Consider the following 20,690-nt stretch of genomic DNA (forward strand, 5'->3'; position numbering starts at 1 on the left):
TTTAAGTATGACCTCCTCAAAAGATCAGAGAAAGCGGGTGGATTTTTTTTCAGACCTATCACCATGGTATCCAGAGGGACTAAAATGTTGCATTTTAATGACACCATGCTGGGAGAAAAAAAAAATAATCTATGTCTCTGATTCCTTTGAGGGATTGTTCTACAATCCTTCTAACAGTTCCCATGTGCATATGCAATCAGTAAGTTTAATTTATGACCTTTCTAAATGTTTAATTACGTTAGAGTTTAGCAGTGACTCACAAACCTATAAAAGCTGAAAGTGGTAAACTGATTATTCACTGCACCTGCCCTCCAAATATGTTTTAGTAATGAAAGCTGCTAATCAGCAGTCAGGGTGCTAAAAGTTTGCTATCCAAGTACTTGTAAAGTAAGGACATACCTTGCAAGCAAAGGCATGGGAAGCTGAAGGGGATGCAGGAAGAAGCAAAACCAACAAAACTCTCTTGCAAGTGAAAACCACTTACATGTTTCCTTCGCCATCGTACACCCATCTAGTGCTGCCAAGTCCTTCATAGTCTGAAGCCCAATAATACAGGCATGCATTAATGTGCAAGATAAACAGCAAATATCCTGTTGTTCGAATGACCCTGTAAAAGTCAACAGATTCCTTTAAAGCAGCTTACATTTTTCCTTCCTTTTAATATGGCATTTTTGGATCAACAGTGTTTATGTTAACCATCCACTAAGTAGTTCCCCGTCTGTATTGATTCTTTGAAAAAAAATAGCTGGCAGTTATGTCTCTCGTGTTTCTCCAAAGTCAAATAAATATCCTTCTTAAAGTATTTGACAGGGTAATTTTTAAATTATGGTTCCCTGAGGGCTTTATAATCCACTTCTTCAACTGGCTATGAATATTTACAGAAATCTGAAGCTATATTAATGAGGTTACAGGGTACAAATTAATTTATTCACCAAACTCTATTCAAGATAGGCTCTAAACATGTGAAACAAAGCCAAGAAATATCTGAGGTCAGAAATTAACTGCTTTACAAGGGCTGTGCTAGGAAGCCTGCAGTAGATACACTAAATAGTACAATCTAGTAGCTACAGCAGGAGTCAGGAGTTTTATCATTCCTAATCCAAGTTCTTATGCTTATGCCAAGATCTTTGAAGAACATCAGTGATGAGCTACTTAAGCACCAAGCAGCTTCCTGTTTAATACAATAATGATCTCATTGTATATCCTCCGATCAGTGCACAGGAATCAAAAGAAAGATTTCCTGGCTTTAGGTCTCTATTTGAATGTTCATACAGACAGCGGATAAATGAGCAGGAAAAGTACAGGACTTGCTAAACACAGGGAAGCCAGTATATAATGAGTTCATCTGCTATGGTTTTATGAAAATTTAATAATAAGGTCTAAGTTAGGTCTATAAACTAACTTAATGAGAGATAATATTTCTATGGCTGCTTCTGTATTATGCACTCCTTTGATGGTTCTTCAGGTGTTGTTGCATGCCCTCCTTTGCCTCTCCATGCCATTGAACAATCCATGTATGTGTACTCTTCTTCTTTACAATGTTGATGAGTGGTGTGCTTCCAGGACAGCTGTGTTTAGGATTGAAAGCTTTTGAGAACAGCAGATAGCTGATGTGGTCTAGTAATATCGCAATATTGACCATGCTGGGTGTTGTGCACAAGTTTGAATCCACACAAGTGGATTCCTGAGGTCTGAGTGAAGGTTCAGGGAGCCTTTGTTACAATTTATAATATATTTCTCTAGGCACTGTTGGATCTACTGCAATGGGTAGATAAGACATAGTCATTTTTGTTAGCTTTATTCCTCCAAACTCAGACTAATGAGTTTGAGAAGAAGATCCACCTAGGCACATAGGCTTGCTGTGTAGTTTGGTTTGACATTGTCCAATTAATTGGTGCCTTATTACTCAAATGGTGACCACACCATGATCTCAGATCAAAACAACATTGCTACATTCAAATGAAATGCCATAGTTTGCAGAGCCTGTCATTTTCTTTTAATATTTCTATCTCCTATTTATCCTTATCTTCTGTATAACTACCTGCCTTCTCCATTTGTCCTTTATCTTTCCTTACCCTAATGGCTTCTAGTAAACCAATTAAACGATCTTTGCCTTATGTTTTTACCAATGAAAACCTCAAAAACAGGGACTCAGTTTTTTTTGAAGTATGCTTTAAAGCACTGAATGAGGGCACAGCATGACGTACATAATAGGTGATTTTGCAAATACAAAATATAACATTTTGGTAGCTCAGTATGCAGGCTTTTATTTGTTTCCTTCCTAGCGCATATCTTAGTTACTCACTGGTGGGAAAGCCTATAGATAATAAAGCATTAGTACTGTTAACCCTGTATATGCTGTTCCATGTTGAAGTCCATGTGCTCTACCATCGTTTTTCTGAACATCTTCAGTGGGATTTAGAACTGCATTTTATTTAGTTATGAAGAGTGCTCTACTTCACACATTTCAGGTTTCTGGCCTGTTAAGGCTATGAGGTAAAAAATTGATTCACTTTGTAGTATTTACATTCTGTAATTTACATTCTGCAAAGGATTTAATATTGGAAAATCATAGAATCATAGAATCGTTAGGGTTGGAAAGGACCTTAAGTTCATCTAGTTCCAGCCCCCCTGCCATGGGCAGGGACACTTTACTCTAAATCATATCACCCAAGGCCTCAACCAACCTGGTCTTGAACACTGCCAGGGATGGAGCATTCACAACCTCCCTGGGTAACCTATTCCAGTGCCTCACCACCCTAACAGGAAAGAATTTCCTTCTTATATCCAACCTAAACTTCCCCTGTTTAAGTTTTAACACGTTGTAATGTAAGCAGGTGTCCTGGGTTCAGCAGTAGCAGCCATTTTTCTCCTTCTCAGTAGCTGGTGTAGTGCTGTGTTTTTGACTTTCAGCCTGGGAACAGTGCTGATAGCACCGATGTTTTTAGTCTTTGCTAAGTAATTACTCCAATCAAGGACTTTTCAGTCTCATGATCTGCCAGGGAGGAGGAGCACAAGAAGCCAGGAGGAAGCAGGACACCTGACCCAAACTAACCAAAGAGGTATTCCATAGCACAGCACATCATGCCCAGTATATAATTGGGAGAGTTAGCTGGAAGGCCTAGATCACTGCTTGGGTCAGGCTGGGTACTGGTTGGTGGGTGGTGAGTGGTTGTATTCTCTTCCCTTGTTATTTCCCATATCATTATTATTATTGGTGGTAGCAGCAGTGATTTGTGTTATACCTTAGTTACTGGACTGTTCTTATCTCAAACCATGGCAGTTACATTCTTTCCATTCTCCTCCCCAACCCTCTGGGAGTGGGGGTGGGGGGGGAAAAGTGGGGAGTGAGCAAGCAGCAGCTGAGTTACTGGCTGGATTTAAACCACAACAGTGGGCCTGTGACCAGAAAAGGAAGACATAAGAAGTAGCGCACAGTTGTGGCACTCATGTAATACCGTGTTACAAAACCGCTTAACGAGGCAGAACAGCCTTGGAGAGTAGCTGCTTCTGTCATTCCAGCTACTTTTGACATTTTAGAGGACCAGTGAGATCTTGCTATGTGTCTCTTATCTTTTCTAAATGTGAGAATTCCCTGTTTTTTGACATGCTAATCAATATTGTACCCTTCAAATTTAGGCTAGGTTGAAGATACACACATCCCATTCTCACTTGCCTTTTAAACAACCATTTCCCAAAACGTAATGTTGTAGTTGCAAAAGTGCTTCTTTGGGTGAAATCAGGTTTGCTAATTTGTTCCTATTTCTTTGAAATCAATACACACACAACATTATTGTTAAATACAACTCAAAACTATCTATATTAAAAATCTATATATTCCAGTGTTCACTGCAAATATTCTAGGAGATACAGGGAAGTCATAGAGTCCAAAGTAAAAGATGTAATATTGAAAATACTTGATTAATCTTAAAAGATCTCAACATTAGGAAAAAGTTAAAAAATATACGCAAGACAGATAAAAACCCGTTCTTTTTCATGAAATAAAATTTGGGGAACAGAGGGAGGCAGTGGTATAGAAACTGACAAGAGAATTCTTCAACCTGTGGAAATTCAGAGAAACTTTCTCTTATAACAGCAAATTTTTTTTTTTTTTTAAAAAGAAATAAAACCAAACCCAAACAACTCTCAAAGTCGAAAGGCTCTTCATAAGTGAAAGGAAAGAGCAACAGAAGAATAAGCTTTGTGTAGGTCAGCATCTCACAAATACTTTAACAGAACTTTCAAACTTCTGAGTTTTGATTTCTTTTGCAAGTACATGAAAATGTGACAATGATGATTCTTTAGCCTTCTTTTCAAGTTTAACTGGCTTCTAAATCTCATAAAATATCTCATTTATAAGGTATAAATGCCAAGTTTACAATTTATGTGCAATCTCAGAAATAGAATAAGGTGGTAAACAACAGATCTTTATTTCTGCAGCACAGCAGCACACAAGAGCAATACGTGCCCCAAAATATAGGCCAGGATAAAAAAAAAACTGTCAGTTTAGGAATTGCACAAGATAAACTAGGACTGATGATGTTGACAGTCAATGACAATAATGGTAACAGTAGATTGGTTCACTGGGATTTAGCAGCATCACTGACAGTTAAGGGGCCTATGAAATTTGCCATAACCATGACCACAAGCTGCTTGAATTGGATCCAAAACTCTTCCTGCCGATGCAGAAGATGAGAACATAGTGCAGCGGACAACAGTGATAATCACCATTTGGGATCTGTGCTGAGTTGATTCTTATTCCAAGTTTAGAAAAAGCAGTGGAGGATCAAATTTCTGTATATGCCAGGTTCATGGTGAGAGCATATTTGAAGAAAAATATTGACACAGGCTCAAGCTCATAACTCCTATTGAATACAAATAAACAGCTACTGAGGATTTGGAACTGCTATTTGCAACCTAAAGAAACTGTTCGTCAGCTCTTTCATTGAAGAAACTTCTTTCTCGTGCTTCTGATCAGTTAAATTTTATCAGTATCCTGATGCTGCTGAACATTTTGTCTGAACCAGGCCAGCTGTACCAAGTTAGTTTTCACATGTGAGTGAAGCTTTACGTTTATTATTTTAATGATTACAACAAAGACAGATGTTTTAAAAGATTTTAACTTGAACTGTTAAAGGCTTCACTGACAACTTGTGAAATCAAATGAGATATATTCTGTGCCAAGCTTTGCATGCTACAAGAGTTTAATAAGCACATACCTGTAGATGTATGCTTTGTCCAGAACAGCTTCCAAACGATCATTAAACTCAAAGAATGTGTTATGCTGAATGGAAAATGAAAGTAATCCAATCACTATTCTTCACTACATATGCTTTTATAATAGTACTGATATTAGTTCACATGCACAGTTTGAAAATAATGGATTTTTCAGTAGTTGGACTTAAACATTTAAATAAAAGGTTAACTGAAAAAAAAGAGATAAAAATAGAGTTAAACTTTGTTTTGGGTGTTGAGAGAAATAATCTACTGTATAGGTCAGACTGCTGCAGATAAATGACTTCTTCCTCAAATATATAAAACTGCTTGGGCAACTTTATCTGAGAGAATTACACTCACAAGAACCCCTTTTTTCTCTTTCTGAAATTCCAATAATTCTTCAGTAGGTGGTCTTATGTAACAACAACTGCATACTAGATGATACCATGTAAAATCAATTGCTCCTGGATTGAATTCTTCCTGTTAATTATTTGCCATTAATATTTGCATGTAGCTTTTTTTCTTTGTTTTTGTTCAGTACATGACTGTATGCCTGAGATACTATTTAACTTTTCATTCTTTCATATTTTGTTGGTTCTGATTTATGTAAGTATGATTATGTAATTTTTAAGTTTTATTGAAAGCTAAAGTGAAGAGCACCCTCATTTTATTCTCAGATTTCTTGTGTTACCCCCCAGCTTTAAATAAAAGCCAGTTTTTTGTCAACATATTGATTGTGTGAAGGGGGTGTATTTAGTAGCAGAGCGGCCTGCTAGGGACTGTGAAATGCAGGTAGAGGTCTGTTGTCTAATCCCTTCTCACTCCCTTCATTCAACAACTCCAGATGTCTTTGAACTCAAAGTCCAAAAGCAAAAGTGGGTTTATGTTTGTTAAATATGCTGTATATAGTTTACATTGTCCTTAAAATTCCCCCCTTTTCTTTTAAATGCCTGACATTGCCAACAGAATGTGAAAGTACATTGGCATCAATCAATGATCTTAAATTATTCTTTTTTATCTTTGAAAACTAAACAGGTAATTTAAGAATAATCTAATTAAAATAATATAAATAAACCATCTTTAATCAGAAAAAACAGTTTGAAAGTAGGAAATAATAGTCAGAAGAAAATTAAGAGAATAAAGTCTTTATCAGCTAGACTATATCTTGTATTTTTTGTTGGCTTGTTTACTGATGTTATAGTTTACCCTGAAGATATTCTCCAATCTCTGAATTTCATATTCCTAAACATTATAAACAGATTTCTATTGTTTTGTAAAATATTTATGTGTGGTTAGCCATCAATCACGAACACAGATCACAGATCTTACCTTTAGCATCCTATTTGCTCTAAACAGTGGGTTAAATCCAAAGAAGAAGTATAAAACTTCAAACGGCAGTACTGATACCACATCAAGCTGTTGAAGAGCAGAGAGGTCTGTTTAAACTTCACAAAAATTATAATGCATTTATTTGATGTCAAAAACCTACTTAGATTGAATCATGATTGTGTATAATTGAACAGTCAGCATGCTAAGCCAGTAACTTCCCAAGTACTGTCAGGCAAGATTATCTCTTGGAAAACACCACCAAATTTGCTCTGCCCTGCTTTTAAGTCCCCCATGCCTGACATTTTAATCTGTTTCATGGGGACTGTTAACAGTATCTCTGATATTTGATTACTAATACATTCTGTTATTTCAGTTATAGTCCTGACCAGACTAAAAGGGCAGGCATGTGCCTGGTGAGTGAAGGTGAGGAGAACTCCACAAGCTCTTCTTAGAAGTTCTACATATTTCAAAACCAGGTTGCCTAAAGCAATGCAGAGGAACTGGATGAACAGGACTTCTTGTTTGCAACCTGAAGAAGCCATGTGTTCCAAAAAACAGATTTATCATAGGATGGTAAGTTTGCTTGTTTTTTTTGTTTTTTTTTTGTTTTTTAATGTTGTCTTTTGCTGTATTTGGAGGTTTCTTCCCATATCACTGAGATTTTCAATATCTCCCTGCAATCCATCAACATTGTGATTACTCTTCTTTACCTGCTTACTTTATTCTTTCCAAGAATTCTATGGAGAGAAGGAAAGCTTTGGCAGACTTGGCTTTGCCTTTCCAAAGATCCTGTGGTACCTTGTTCTGTTGCTGATATCATTTGGGAACAAAACAGGGATGTGGGAGGGTAGGCTTCATCTCACTGTAATCAGATGTGCTTTTGCTCTGAGTGATGCCACCCACGTTGGTAGCAATTAGCCTGCAGCACTGAACTTTTATTCCAAGTAAGATGAAGTTAATACCTGAACTCTGAATAAAAGCCAACCAAACCAAAATATTGAATGAGGACAACAACCTTTTATGGCCTCTGTCCCTCTCTCAGACACATGACTAAGAGGAGGCAGAATTTAGTCAGAAGTGTTTCAAGATCAGTAACTGTTAATTAGTACTTAATCGTATGACAAATTCCCAGATTACATCTATCTTCCATGTGGTGAGAACACTCAACACTCATTAGTTTCTGCATAAGTCAAGAGCACTAGACACACTGCAAGTGTGAACTTAAAATAAACCCATGTATATCCGTTTAGTTCTCTTGCTGTAAGTTTGACTCTGTACTATTCACTTACCTGTATATATCCTGCACTTTTGAACAGCTGAACCTCAAGTACAAAAGTAATGATACCATAGTCACTGAGACAAAAATAAGACACATACAAAAGTATTTACAGAAGAGGAAGGGGCAATAATTGAGATTTCAGAGATGTGGGCTTGGAATCACAGAGCAGTATGTATACAATGGACTACCTATGCTTTGTTGGCAAAAAAAAAAAAGTATTTAGGAAAAAGTTAACAATTTTCTTAAGTCAAATTAATCTTTGTTTTTACGAAGTGCAGTAAGTGTCCAAAATATTAGTTTCAATTTTTGTTTACTTGTGTGAGTAAAATCCTATTCAGTACCATGACGTCCTTCATGAGAATTCACTAAATAGAGTTATCATCTAACTTCAAGACTTTTTATTTTGTTTAATGAATCTCTGGCATACTGTGCAATTGTCTTTCAGTGTGTAAGGGGACTACCTTGCAAAAAGTCATCAAAACACGGAATTTTAATGGCAGAATCACAGAATCATTAGTGTTGGAAGGGACCTCTGGAGATCATCTAGTCCAACCCCTCTGCCAAGTCAGAGACAGATAAAGCAGGTTATAGAAACAAGTCCAGGCAGATTCTGAATATCTCTAGAGGGAGAGACTCCACAACCTCCCTGGGCAGCTTGTTCCAGTGCTTTGCCACCCTTTGTGAAGATAGGAATCTTGAGCTGTTGAGCACTGGCCTGGCATCAAACCAATGCTTTCTGGTGATGTTTTTAAACCAATGGTGATTTTCAGTGAATGAAAAAAGTCCTGTGAAATCCTCAGCCAGAACTTGCATATTTACATCAATAACACAGGGTCTGCTTACCCGGAATTTAATAGAGCTGCGGTAGAATTTCTTCATTTCCACTTTGTCTGACTACAATGATAATGAAAAGACAAAAAAGCAGTCAAGAGCAGAATGTCAAGAATGAGCCTCTGGTACCTGACAGTAAAAATAATTCTCTTCTGACAGTAGAAATGATGATAGCTGTATTATTGATGCCCTAAAATTATGAATGAAGAACTACCTGTAGGAAGAAGTAGTAGCTTTAATTACACTAGCTTTTATTAGACCTACTTGAAAAAATATCAAGTTTAGGGCTTGTCTGATTTTAGTCAGGCTTGGCTGTTGGTCTGAAAAAGTACGTTATATTTTTCCCATAAAACTACCCTCTCATGTCATCTCTACCAGTTGTTGCTTGAGGCAAATCCTTTCAATTCCAGGGCCAAAACCTCCATTTGACTTCAGTTATTCCAAGAAAAATGCAAAGAATGTTTCTGATGGTGCTATACAAAAGCAGCTCTTTGAAAGAAAGCATTAACATGCTAGCGTTATTAACATTATAATAATCAACACTGCATTCATTAGTAATGATTAGATATTTATTTTTGAATTGCTCTCCATGGGAACTGATGCTTATACCTTAATAAGAAAGGGTAATCACAAGCATCCAAAGAAATGTATCTATTATGCTTTCTATTTATACCAGGGACATTTCAAAATGGCTTTAAAATCTTAAGGATATTGCCAAACCAACTTTTCACTATTTTTAGTTTAAGCATTAAAGTAAATGAAGGAGATCAGACAGTAGATGATCTCTTCATGCACTAAAATCTATAAATTGTACAAACAACTTCAAGGGAAATACAAGGTAAGCTTCTTACATTAGAGTTTTAACTTTGTTCATAAAACCTGAGTTTTGTAGGATTTAGGAAAGATTGCCAGTTGCTAAATGTCTTGGCATGGAAAAATATATTACACTGCACAGCATTTAATATATATCCAAACTATATTTGCACAGTTTTATCTGAAATCCTCTGTAAAGATATCACTAATATCTTGTATGCCTAATGTGTAAAATTTTATGTAAAAGCACTGAACTAAAGTTTGCTCCAAATTGCATTTTACTATATATAATTTTGAATTTTCTATCTATTGAGCACAGTAGTGTCACGCTGAAGTTATCAAAACTCATTTTTTTCCACATTAGGTTTTCTTCTATAAGTTAAAGAATCAAAAGTAGAAAAAAAGTTCCAGATGCCCTTTTGATATGTTAACGCTCTTTACCTTTTTTTCAGATAGAGTTTTATTTTGCATTTTTCAATAAAAAATAGCACAAAAATAGTAGCAAAAAGCAAAATTGAATGTAAATATTTTCCCAAAATAAAATATTTCATATAAATAATTTTCTATGCATCCTGAGATAACAGGGATTTGCTCTGATTTTGTCATCCCTCTCCTCTCCCCCCCAGTCTCACAATCTGTAACAAAACACACATATCCTGCCAAGCCCTAGCAGAATATGTGCGATCTTCAACTACGATTCTTGCACTGATTCCAGTGAAGCTGCACCAGTTTACTCCTGGTGAGAGTAGCCTTACGCCTGTTCCAGCTGCTCTGATCTATTACTTTCAAACCTGTTTTTAACTTTTTAAGAATGTAGACAATGAATATTTCTCCTCTTTCCAAAATAGGATTATGGAAGGTCAGTGAAGAATAATATAGGTATGGAAAAGTTGTGTAGATTTGACATAGCAAGAAAAAATGTGTCAGATTAGAGGAAATTCCTATATACATTATTTTCTGATGCAAAACTAGTACCGATGGAAATACCACTTCCAGTACTTACTATTATATCTCCCCCTCTTATAAATTGCACTCGGGGCTGGAAAATTAATAAGTCACACAGGTAGCAGATATCGCAAAGGATGTCCATGGTAAACCAATATATTGTATTACTTGGGGTTTGATATGGGAACACAAAGCGAAGGGGAATAAACCAGCAATTCCAATTATAGGCAACTGTCACAAGCATAAGCCATGCTACATAACGATGATCTGAAAGAAAAAAAAAACAACAAACCCACATTGAATTTACAGGCATGAAGTTAGAATCTTTTTTCAGTCTTTTAGACATATTTATTCTACTGCAGCCTCTGGGAATGCTTCTGCCTAGGGCAACCTATCATTCTCCTTTTTTCAACAGCACAGGCTGCTAAAGTGACATAGGCTGGAGCTAGGAGTCACACAAAGAATTTGCAAAAGGGAAAAAAGGTGAGTTTACAAGAACATAGAATTTAATGCAGCTGAAAAAAACTCAATACATTTTGCATGTTATTGGTGTATAACCGATAAAACAGTTATTTGGCCCTGATGAATGGGACAAATTCTTGATCAAGAATCAGAAGATTTGGAGTTTAATTGTGGTTGGTTAACATACCAGTTTTGTGCATACCTTCTTTACAACTGTTGTCACTTTTCATATCTCCTCCTTGTTTGAAATAAATGTTCTTTAGGGCAGGATGTATGCGGCCCTCAAAGTTGCAAACTGGAATGTTGATCTTATGGTGGTTCACAGGTACTATGTAACACTAGGTCACTTTATTATACCTTTGCCCCATTCTATTGCATAGCTTTTAATTTACCTGTGTATGAGTCTATGCTGTCTGGTAGCTGCAGATACTTTAAGTATTTTTTCACTGGAGGTTTTTTTAATTTACAGCATAGCATATCGCAGTAGTGATCCTCCTCTGGTTTTGCTTCTGCTTCCTCTTTCTTTTCTTCTTTTTTCTCTTCTTTTGGTGGGGGTGCAGGCTTCTTCCTTGGTGCTAGCCACATAGAATGCCACAAAGGATGCCATTTTAGTTACTACACTCTGTTTCAACAGGGTACAGATAAAATCTGTTCTAAAAACGCTTGGCAGTGACTAAAGCTACAATTCATTGTAATACTGAATGCCTTAGAAAATAGATTGGAGAATAAAATCATGACCTATTGGAGAATAAAATCTGCTACTAACAGCAGGACACTTTATGTAAGAATGCAATATTACTGTATCTCCTTGGACAGTGCCCACAACTAATACCATAAAAGACTCACAAGAAATAAGGTAATTCATAATACAGCATTCATTAATGCAACTTGGTATTCCTTTTTACATGACTGATGCAAATAGTGCATACAGTTAGGAAGGGATAAGAAAAAACATTTGTGTCAGGGCTAAGAGAAGACATTTGTGCCATGGGCTCATGTCTCCCCTCTCCTGAGATCTGATACACAAGATGCGGCATGTGAAACTAGTGGGAAGCTAATGGTTTTGTATGTTTCTAGGCTCACAAAAATCTTGTCGCACTCCTTTGAGCCTAGTTCTTCCATCTTTGAGCTGTATAATTTTGTTCACACATTTGTCCCATTAATTCTCATGGCTTCACCTCTGAATAAGATACACAGTCTTAACAGTAAACTGGCAAACTGGATCTTTAATGATTTAGGAAATAAAGGATTTTAAGTTCCACAAAGAGAACAAAAGAGGTAAATGAACAAAAAAAAAATAAAAAAAAAGGTCATTCCTTTATCGGCTGCTGTAGTTTATAATAATACTTCAGGCACTATTTTTTACAGCTTATTAAAGAAAGTTATGTTTCTAAGATGTCAGAATATAAACCCACACTTAATTATTTTTAAAATGAAAAAAAAATGAAATCAGATTTTCTCTGAAGAGGAAACACATTGTATTTGTTTTGCATTTCCTTTTCTTCAAAAGTTAATTATTAATTAATTTAAATGATTTTGCTCCATTTGAAGCATGTACATAGAGTCCTCAGTGTGTCTGAAAGACTGCCGCCATGGCTAAAATTTTATTTACTTTTAGACAGCTGATCTAATCTTAAGAGTGACAAATATCTACTCGTATATGTATATGTCTTCATATGATTCAGATTCATCTCCATAAATAAACATATCTGGCAGCATTTTAAAACACAGAAAACTTCTTGTCAAGGATGATTCTACATATTGCTCAAGGCTTTTTCCCCTGATTTCCTCAGTGATAGGGTTCAAATGGAGCTCATACCTAAGGACCTGGCTTACTGTTGACTGATACGGATAAACCTGCTTCAGACAATGGGCACAAACTGATCCATCCCAGTGGGTAAACACACTACACTTATTTGAAAATTTTACCACAGGATTTTTTGTTCCCACAAAATAATTTTCATCTTTAAACTCAACAAGCACACAGCTATTTCTAGAGTGACTTACAAGCTGTAGGACTGCCTTCAGGAGAGGACAGCACTGGGTCTTTCAGCTTTTCCTTATAGACTGTTGCCCTTTCCCGCATTTTTCGGACAAGATCTTGAAGTTGGGCATCAGCATAATCATTCATTTTGAAATCTGAAGGTGTTGGGTTCTGTGTGCTGATTAAAAGAAAAGGAAAAAAAGCTTAACGTTCTGGAAATCAATGGAAGGAAACAGTGCCAATTCTACTTCTGGGCAGAAGTCAGATGTTAAGATTGGATCTTTATTGACCACAGAGCTGATTCACACCACTTAGTTCACAGTAAGTGGGCACCTAATTTAACTACTTTTGCTTCCTTGCTTATGCCAGCAGCAGTCTACATGATATTTCAAGCAGAGGAGATCATGGTACCCTGTGCTTTGAATCGCCCACTGCAATAATGACTTCCCACAGCTGCTTTTCACAAAGTTCTACTGTAGCTATGTAAGGCCTAGAGCTTATCCGATGTATTTGCTAAGACACAAGGCATACTCTTACCGTCTGTGCATGAAAATGTGCATGTTATTTGATGGTAATATCCTAATGATGGTGGGACATAACCGAGTTAAAGACTAATGTGCAGGTGGGAGGAAAGACTATATTTACTTTATGCTTTCTAATACTGGGAAAATTGATTTCATCTAGGTTTTGTTGCGGGTATTAGGGGACACAAGATAAAAACTGATCTGTTTTTCTAAGTGAAAACAAAACACTGATGTTCCTGCTGAAGTTTCCACTAAGAGTTTACTCAGGGTCATAGTAACACTGAACTGTTATTCTAACACTCATCATTTCTTCAAACCTGAGGACCACTGATTTTCAAACACTCTCAAACTCACATTCTGCAATGAAACTAATGCTTTTAAGAGGATCTATGCATGCTGCACAGACAATTAGAAAATCTAACGGAAAGTGATTTTTGATCAACTCTTTTGGTCTTATTCATACTTGAAATTTGATCCTCAATTACTTGCTACTGTATGATTATGCAAACTGGAGCTGTTTTACAGTGCCACCCAGCTGGCAGCTGGGCCATACATTTGGTCTTCCTCTATGTGGGGACCAGGATATGGGATTTCTTCTGTATCCTAGACACAACAATATTCAGCTGATGTTACACACTCATGTCAGAGCTGGTTGTAACTGGCTGTGACTGCCACCCCTGTACTGAAACCCTGTCAGCTGTGCCCAGTACTAGAACTACATCAGAGAATTTTTCTTTCTCAACATTTTTTCATGCTGTTTCAAAATCATGGGCTGTGGATGTTACAGCAAAAGAGGAGCCTGATCAACAGTGAAACATACCTGAAATTTCTAGATTCTTAAGACTATCTTCCCAAAAGTAAGTTAGAGGGAAAGCGGTATGACATGGAAGGGTGGGTGGGTTGGGTAGTGGTATTGTGTAGGGAAAAATTGAAAAGCACCACAAAGTGATCTTTGAATAAACACCATTTCAAGACCTAAACCTACTTTGAAAGTCCTAACAGAAGGAGCTATAACTCAAATAGGAGAGTGTTAGAGTGGAATGTGTCTAGCTTTTTAGAAGTACAGCTTTCCAGAGACACACACACATCACGGTGCCCAGGGAAGTATAATTTAAGGATGTGAAAATTCTGCAGCAGTAAAACTAGTGGATAAAATGAAGATGAGCTGTTAAAAGCAGAAGCCTGGAAGTATGTGCTTATCATTCTTCTAATTTAAGTCTTCTGTAGTATCTATTTCTTAAAACTCCCCAGACAGGAGATTAATCAAACAATTCTGATACACTTTGTAACCTTGTCATGGTTCTTTTAGTGTCACATTTTCCCTTTGCTCAAGCCATCTACAGTGTAACGAAATCCTTTCTTTTTTTGAACTAACATGTCACAATTAGTTTTTCAGGTTCTATACAAGGAATTTAAAATCATTCTTACTCTTTTCTGTTGCTATATTTGTTCAGAGCGCTGGCTATCTTTTAGTAAAATACACTTATCACATTTGTCATGCCAAAGGCCTTTTCTGCTTTCTAGGGATAACCTGTAAGTTGCACATGATTTTCTTGTTATTTCACAGCCTTTCCAATAAAAGTTAGTCTCCTCTATCATGAATTTTGTGCTTTATCATTGCAATGTAGCCCAAAGGAATCACATTATTATTTGGCACTGATTAGAAACTGCGAATTTGTTTAAAGTTATATGCCCCACAGTTGATGAGAAATTGATTTTCCTTGCCCTACTTCTCATTTGGTTTGCATTATCTCCTCCTCTATTATTTTGTAGTAACAAAATGCTTACTTTAAATTTGCTTTAGAAGATGCATGTTGAACACTGCTGATTTGAAGATGTGTATTGCACACGTGCTTTGTGTGGAGGTGCACTTAAAATTGTTTTGGCTGGCGAAGCCCATTCAGAATTGACTAAATCAGTTTTAATAAACTGGGCTCCATCTCTCACATTAGGTGGTGCTAGCATTTGTCTCTAAGCTGACATGTTATCCTTTAATCAAATTTATCTCTGACTTTTGTGTAATAAGTTACAATAAGCCTAGGTCTGTATTACTTACTACATCATATACTCTTTTACAGAGCAGAAATGTTTATTCCCTGCTGAAGTATCTATTTCACATGGCCTAAAAGGTCAGGACCACAGCTCATGTACTGTTCACACAGTTTTGTTACTACTTTAAACATGTTTTGTTTAACAATAACAACATATGTAACAATAGAAGTATAACAACAACGTAGTTTTCTTATGTTTTGCTTTTGTGGGTTTTATTTTTCGAACTTGTAGGATTAAACTTGTTTGTTTAATGAACAAAATTACGGTGGCTTAATTCTCCCCATGCCAAGAAAAAAGAGTTAGCCACCTAACTCTTAGGCATAACATAGTGGAAGAAAATAGCCTTGAAAGGACAGGCCATGGAAATACTGTCCTGAGCATGCTAATGTATTTAACACCATCAAATACTATGGCTTGAAAGCTTTCTGTGTTAAGAGTTCAAACAAAACAGGGATCAAGAAATTCAATTGGCTATATCAGAATAAATCAAGTTTACCGTTTTGTACATTGCAATCTAAAGTTTAATTCTTTCTTGCTTTTTGGCCATGAGCACCAAATACCTGAGTGCAGTTCCATCTTTTATCTACCAGGTGACCTCTGACAAAATGTATTTCATAAAAATATACTGCTGCCTGAAAAGAAATACAGACCACTTTTTGCTGATTTCAGTTATAACCCTTCTTTTCGCAACACTTAAAAAACTTTCTCTACTTGGAAATAAAATTCTTGATCTTGCAACAGAACTTCTAATTCTTTTGTTGAGCACTGTCAGTATGATTTATGATTGTATTTACAACTGTGTCTTGAAAAAAAACAATTTACAGCCTTGAATAAATGATGGAGAATCTCTGATTAAAATAATTTTCAGAACGATATGTCAATACATACTCATACATATGTACAATGCATTGCTATAAAAATGCACACAAGATGTGACAGTACAGCTGAGAAAGGTTTCAGTGAGATAGTAAAATGTAGTTCTAGGCATCATGAAAAGTATTGATTCAAAAACATATCTTCAGTTTGTGCTGACAAGCCCAGTGTGGGTAATGTTATAGAAATCAGAAAACTCTATTTATCCCCAAGTACAAGTAATAACTAGGAAACTTAATGTTTCTCTGTAACAGAAAAAGAGTTGTTAGTCATCTGCTTAGTACAGGAATAAGGATATTCCAAAAGCTAACTTTAGCTATTCTTATTATGCTCCATTGATAGTCAATAGAAGGCATCTTCTCTGAGGAGACATTCAGAATAAGATAGGTTCTTGCTCTGAATTGCCTGAATTATCTGCACAGAAAGCTGATAGAGTTTTAGGAGTGAGCATTAACATTTTCTTTCATGACATTGCTACAAAATATAGTAGTGTGCTAATAACATTTGATAAGACATTGGATTTGGAAGATTAAAATGTAGGACTGATTCCTATATGGGAAAAACTGAATTATTGATATCAATTAATTAAAAATGAGAACAAATCTAACACTACAATTATGTATCAGACATGCATTTAGAAATAAACTGAACGTATTTCTTTTTTAAATGGGTAAATGGGTGGAATTGTCAGTTGCAGATGACAAAAGGCTAAATATCCAAGTGTTTTAGTCAACAGCATACTATAAGCTGGCTATGAAGAAATACTGGTGCAAATGTTACCCTAGAATGCATTTGATATTGCCAGTGAAGGAAGCATTAGTATATAAGCCAATAATGACAGTTATTCTGACCAGCTAGCTCACCGTATAGAGTCTCAGAATTATCAAGACTACTTGGAACATGGCTTTATAAAGGACAGGAAAACAGCTTGATATCCACTAGGACCATTGCCTAGAAATTTTGGTGGAGAGTCATGTAGGGAAAAGAGGTATTTGAGCTGAGGAACAGTATTGTAATAAGAATAAATATGAATAGGAGCATCACAAATCAGTATGAGTTAAAGGTCTCGAGAAAACTTCTGAGCCTTTAAATGCAGGGATTCTAGACAGCCTTCTAATATGTGAGGAGTAGTTGAAATAATGTGATAGTCTTCAAGATTATGACAGCTAAAATCATGAAAACTCTTTTAGGCATTGGTTCCCAAGAATGTAAAATAATGTATACAGCATGACAGGAAATCCTTTTCAGCTAACAAACTTGAAAAATATCAAGGCTTGGAACTTAAATGAGTGATTTGTATAGGTAACACTCATTTGGTCCCTAAGCAAGTGTTTTTGAAGCAAAATGCAGAGGTCTTCCATTTCTCATATCTCATGTTGTATTCATACTTCAGAATGGATATAGAAGCAGCAATGTTCAAGGAAGGCACTGCATACTGGCACTGGACTCAGTTTCTTTGACAGCCCTCCTAGTTATTCAGTCACAACAGGCTGTGAATCCTCTAATCTTCTTTACACTACTTTCTAAGAAGTCTGTCTTAATCCTGAACACATGGGACTCTCACTGAGGTACCGTATTAAAATGTGAACAAAGTTTTACTTTTTTAGTAATTTTGCAGAGCAAACTATGCAAAGGAAAGTAGTATGAATGTTGAAAGTATCAATTAAATTTGAAAAATCATATTTTTTAAACATCACTGGTGATATAAAGTTGTTTAATTGCACTGCAATTGCATCATATTTACTATGATGTAAAAAATAAGGGCAGAATCATTTCTGACACTAATAATTTTAGAACAAAACTATAATAGTCTCAGAAAGAACTGTATGATAATAAGTGAGGCAGTTTTACCTCACTGATTTTCTTACCTGATGCTGTGTCATTGGAGCTTTCTTATCTGTTAAGTAATTAAGTCTGTCTGGAACATCTGCCTCTTATCAGGAATTCTTAAAGATATTTCTTTTCATTCCCACACAACATCTGCTACGCTCAAATATATTTAAATGGAAACTCATAACTTGTTTACATAAGCGTATAATAATTGATGGCTAAGGGAAAAACATCTTAATCAGCATATGATCCAGTGCTGTACAGACTTCATGAGCACAGCACAAACCCTTCTTCAAACTTTCTATTCAGATGTTATTAATCTGCAAAGAATAAAAAGCTAAAACACTATAATATTTCTCATAGTGGATTTTAAAAAAACTCATGCAGTAAAATGTCTCAGATTTGAAAAACTTAGTTTTCAATAGATGTTTTAATTTTTCATCTGTTTTCATACAGATCCTTAAAAAATCACACCAGCATAGGACTGTAGAGAACTTTAAATCATCCTTCAGTCCTAGTCCCAACAGAGCAAAGCCATTCCTGACAGATTCTTGCCCAACCTATTCTTAAATATGTCTAGTGATGGCTATTCCATAATCTTCCTGAATAATTTATTCTTGTGCTCCACTAGTCTCATTTATTTTCTCATTTTTTTCAGTAGTTACAAATTTTTTCTCAAGAAAAATCTCTTTTTGTACAATTTATCCTACCCACTATGAACATAAGACAAAATATATGGTCCCTTCTCTTTTATCTTTTTGGCCATTTTAACATTTTCATTTTCTATTACTGGGTGGGTTTGCTTTTTTTTTTTCAAAAGAAAAAGATTTGTGAAAAAGTAATAATTGTGGAATGACAAAGAATATTAGTTAATTTCATAATTTTCAGTGTGCAAAGATGTGAGTACCTGGATAAGAATCTTTTAGCTGATCAATGCTCCAGGAAGCTTTAATTAAACAGCAAGGGTACACATAAAAAAATAAAAATTGGTGGTATAGATTCAGCTTGCGCGGCCAGTGAATTTACCCCATTCTTGGGTATCCAGGCAGACTTTCACAATATCCTGAACTTCATGCCATGTACTATTCTTACCTGTGCTCATTATATAAAATCAGTTTGGTGCAATTGACTGTTGCAATTCTACCTTTGTTAGTGGTAAACCACTATACAGCCACCTGTGCAGGAAGTTATTTCATGTTGTTTTCCCACAAAGGAATTTATCACAAAGGAATTTGGTGAGAGAGAGATCCAAATTGGTGAGAGTCATCCTCTGAGAAGTCATCCTCTGAGATGTCATCATTCCAACTACCACTAAGACCATCCTTTCCCCTTCTGCAGGCTCCTGCCACATTCTTTTCCAAATTCAGCAAGAGTAAGCATGTTCCCTGCAGGAAAAACATCATCGCATTTCTCCTGAGTATTATTTATCTGGCACTGACTAAGACTGTGCTGCCAGACCGATTTGACTTCCCATCTGAACCTCATATCTCTGCCTGTCAGCATTTCCTCTGTTGCGCTGCACAACAGGGAAAGTTCTAATCTTAAACAGATAATGTTTGGAAAATTAATAAATAACTGAAGGCATGTTTTTTAAATAAAAAGTATTGGGCAAGATTAGTTATAGGCATGAATACTTCATTTGTCATAAAGTAATAATCAGTTTTTCTGTACTAAATGATAATAGCTGTTATGTCTCTTAGATCTATCACAGAAGATCCCGATGTACTTGCAAATGTTTGGTATAAATGTAATTTATACCAAATATAAATACAGTTTAAATTGTTTTATATTACACACACTAATATACCAGTCACAGTGCTCATTGCTTTGCTTTTTTCTACACAATTGACTCAGCAAACAATAGCAGAGGTAATGTTTTTAATAAATTATAATTTCTTCTATCACAAAAGAGGTACCTTCTTCCTTCAAAAAATGTAAGGTCAATGAGGGATTTGCAGAAAATGCTTTTAATTAAAGAAATAAGTCAGTGGCAAACTATGACAAACTATACCCTTGTTTCCTTACATATTCTAAAAAAAATATTTCTCCCATTTATACACTCAAAAATAAATATATATTAATATTATGAATACATGTTTTCAAATAATGCAAGGGAAAAAAAAGCAGCATTTCAGTCTGTATAATGATATTCCTACCCCTTTACTCGCTTTATTTATTCTTAAGGAAAAACTTCTGAATTCACTCCCTTTTTTAATTTCAGGATACCTACATGACTGTTGTGTATAGTTAAATAGAATGGGTAACTGCATCCAGAAGGATGGATAGAATTTAAAGGCTGCAGGAAAATACATCTCAGCAATGATTACAGTAAGTTTTATCTGTTTTGGTACACGCAGCACACCATTCCCTTTCTATTTAATTTGCAGGTTCTCAATTTATCCAGTGCAGAAATTCAAATCCAAGCAGTAAAAGTGATAAGGTCTGAAAGAAAGACCTAAGCAGCAGGAATATAAGTGCTAGGAAAAGTATTTTGATTTTTTAATACATTAATGTCTTTTCAGTCAGGCTTACAAAATGTACTAGATGCATT

At 35.8% G+C, this 20,690-nt stretch overlaps 1 protein-coding gene across 1 annotated transcript in view; it reads right to left on the reverse strand.

The window, feature by feature from the left end:
* Nucleotides 1-20,690, reverse strand: part of CNGB3 (cyclic nucleotide gated channel subunit beta 3) — a 58,916-nt gene that overhangs the window by 21,460 nt on the left and 16,766 nt on the right. The window contains exons 4-10 of the mRNA XM_057426178.1: nt 12,884-13,038; nt 11,269-11,451; nt 10,473-10,681; nt 8,669-8,719; nt 6,547-6,633; nt 5,220-5,284; nt 485-607 (exon numbers count right to left, since the gene is read on the reverse strand). Coding sequence (XP_057282161.1) covers nt 485-607; nt 5,220-5,284; nt 6,547-6,633; nt 8,669-8,719; nt 10,473-10,681; nt 11,269-11,451; nt 12,884-13,038 — 873 coding nt within the window. The remainder of the gene's footprint in view (nt 1-484; nt 608-5,219; nt 5,285-6,546; nt 6,634-8,668; nt 8,720-10,472; nt 10,682-11,268; nt 11,452-12,883; nt 13,039-20,690) is intronic.

The sequence above is a fragment of the Pezoporus wallicus genome, unplaced genomic scaffold, assembly GCF_028554395.1.
Source record: "Pezoporus wallicus isolate ANWC-B61680 ecotype Strahan unplaced genomic scaffold, APGP_CSIRO_Pwel_v1 contig_4131, whole genome shotgun sequence".
Lineage (NCBI taxonomy): Eukaryota > Metazoa > Chordata > Aves > Psittaciformes > Psittacidae > Pezoporus > Pezoporus wallicus.